This window comes from Macaca thibetana, chromosome 13 (assembly GCF_024542745.1).
Source record: "Macaca thibetana thibetana isolate TM-01 chromosome 13, ASM2454274v1, whole genome shotgun sequence".
Taxonomy (NCBI): domain Eukaryota; kingdom Metazoa; phylum Chordata; class Mammalia; order Primates; family Cercopithecidae; genus Macaca; species Macaca thibetana.
In genome coordinates this window covers 14,517,116-14,519,891 of record NC_065590.1, presented here as the reverse complement: position 1 = coordinate 14,519,891, position 2,776 = coordinate 14,517,116, and the positions used below count along the sequence as shown (strand labels likewise).

Genomic DNA, 2,776 nt, shown 5'->3' with positions numbered 1-2,776 from the left:
CCACTGATGCTGATGTAGGTGGATCCACTTCCTCTGCTGCTGAACCAGGCTGAGATGATGTGAGATATAATGGGTCCAAATCTGTGTCCAGTTTTATCTAAATCCAAGTGATTTCTCCATATACATGGGCATTTGCTTGATAGGAGATGGAGACTCTCTATCCTGGATGTCAGACAGGAGGCTGGCATCTTGATCAGAATGTCCCCACTTACTGCTAAACAGTGAAAGAGAAAAGTGGCATTGATAGTGCAAGGCAGGGACATGCACTGAGCAGCAGCTGCCCTTACTAGGAGAGAGGGTTCACTGTACGAAATTCAGGCTCTAGAGGAGCTGCTCCGGAGTCCCCAGGAACATGCTGGTGAGCAGTGCCACTCAGACTGTTACTTAGTAAATATAATATTGATCTTCTTACTTTGGAGACAATTGATCCTTAGATAATTTCAAGTTTATCTATATCCATGCTCATATAATTGGAGGAGGAAACAACGTTTTTTCTTCTTTTTTTTTTTTTTTTTTTTTTTTTTTTTTTTTTTTTGAGACGGAGTCTTGCTGTGTCACCCAGGCTGGAGTGCAGTGGCACAATCTCGGCTCACTGCAAGCTCCTCCTCCCAGGTTCACACCATTCTCCTGCCTCAGCCTCCCGAGTAGCTAGGACTTCAGACGCCTGCCACCACGTCCGGCTAATTTTTTTATATTTTTAGTAGAGACGGGGTTTCACTGTGTCTCCTCATCACAAGGTAAGGATGGTCTCGATCTCCTGACCTTGTGATCCGCCCGCCTCAGCCTCCCAAAGTGCTGGGATTACAGGCGTGAGCCACTGTGCCCGGCCGGAACTTTTTTTTTTTTTTTGAAGTAATCAGATCCAGCACCATTAGTCAGCCCTTTCTGCTGATAAACCCTGGGGAAAATACTCAATGACAGAAAAGGAGGTATAATATAGAGATCCCCAAAGCAAAAATAAGATGCAACTCACATATTTTCTGGGCATTATTGAGGCCTATAGGTTTGCATAAATGTGGAACTGTAAATGATACACACATTGAGGACTTACAGCACCATCTTTGTGCACCTGCAGTGAATTGTTTGACCTTATACTGATAATAAGAATGGCTTAAGGTTATTATAGAATATTTACAAATATATTTAGCATTATCTTGATTTTTTTCTTCTTTTTTTAAGAAGGAACAATTACACATTCACAGAAATGTTGTAACTATACCACAAAGTATCCCCCTCTCTTTCAGAGTATTTTGAAGACCTGCTGATACCACACTCAAAACTTTACTTTGAGTTTCCTACAGAGAATAATTTTCTCCTAAATGATCCCCATACGCCGATGGAATACATTACTCCCTCAAGTACTCAGCAGTACTTCAAACTTTGACAATTATCAAAAAATGTTCTTTGTTACAAACTGACCCCCAGAAAGAAACAGATTAAAGGCAAATCTGTGTTGCCCTGGTCCAGCCTGAGACCCTGGGGACACTGCCCCTGTGCTGAGTTACTGAGATGAGCCAGGCCTGCAGCTGTGCCCAGCCAGCCCCATCCCCTGCTGATTTGCATGTTCCCAGAGCACAGCCCCCTCCCTGCCCTGAAGACTTTTTTGTAGCCTGGTCACACCCTGTGCAGGAGTCAGTCTCAGACAGGACACAGCATGGACATGAGGGTCCCCGTGCAGCTCCTGGGTCTCCTGTTGCTCTGGCTCCAAGGTAAGGAAGAACACTAGGAATTTGCTCAGCCAGTGTGTTCAGTACTGGCTGGATTTTCGGGGAGGGCTTCATATAGCATGACTGATTGTGTGGATGTTTGTTTTTATGTTTCCAAACTCAGGTGCCAGATGTGACATCCAGATGACCCAGTCTCCATCCTCCCTGTCTGCATCTGTAGGAGACACAGTCACCGTCACTTGCCGGGCGAGTCAAGGCATTAACAAGGAGTTAAGCTGGTATCAGCAGAAACCAGGGAAAGCCCCTACACTCCTGATATATGCTGCATCCAGTTTGCAGACGGGGGTCTCATCTCGGTTCAGTGGCAGTGGATCTGGGACAGATTACACTCTCACCATCAGCAGCCTGCAGCCTGAAGATGTTGCAACTTATTACTGTCTACAGGATTATACTACTCCGTCCACAGTGTTACAAGCCATAACAAAAACCCCCAGGGAAGCAGATGTGTGAGTCCGCACTGCCCCAGCTACTCCTCCTGGTGCCTCCATCTGCTGAGAACATTTCCCAAATTGCATCCACACATTGAAGTTTCTGTAGAAAGTGCCATGAAGTCTCCTCTATACCTTAACTATCTTTCCTTCTCCTCATCCCCAGAAGCACAGACATGGCAAACCCTCTCCTGATTGCATTAAGAACAGGGATGATTACACCTACGAAGTCTGAGTTATGGTGTGAGTTGGAATTAATATCGTAAAGGAGACACCACTCTTGGAATTCCAAGTAGAATTTTTTTTCTAAAAACAGGAATGAGAGTCTAAACTACAGTCTTTAAAAGTATTGGGGGCATGGGAATAAAGATGCAAATGTCAAAAAGAGGGATTCTCTGGATCTTGCCATGAATCCAGAGTGTATCTACCACTTCAGAAGGTATAATTGCCAATCGCGTGGTCCTCAGACATATCTGGGAAGCCCGGGGCTGCTGATGCTCTCTGCCTGGAGAACCTGTCTGATTTTCTAAGGCACCTGCTTACAGTTGAGTAGCCAAGGTCCTATTCCAAACAGACCTAGCCAAAGAGAATGATCAGAGTAAAAGGCCAGTTCCTTCCAAT

The 2,776-nt window shown here is 45.1% G+C and overlaps 1 gene segment (V, D, J or C); it reads left to right on the top strand.

Annotated features, from left to right (window-relative positions):
• Positions 1 to 1,641: 1,641 nt before the first annotated feature.
• Positions 1,642 to 2,177, top strand: LOC126934457 (immunoglobulin kappa variable 1-39-like). The segment is given in 2 exon segments: positions 1,642 to 1,709; positions 1,831 to 2,177. Coding segments are annotated over 2 exon segments (402 nt in total).
• Positions 2,178 to 2,776: the final 599 nt, after the last annotated feature.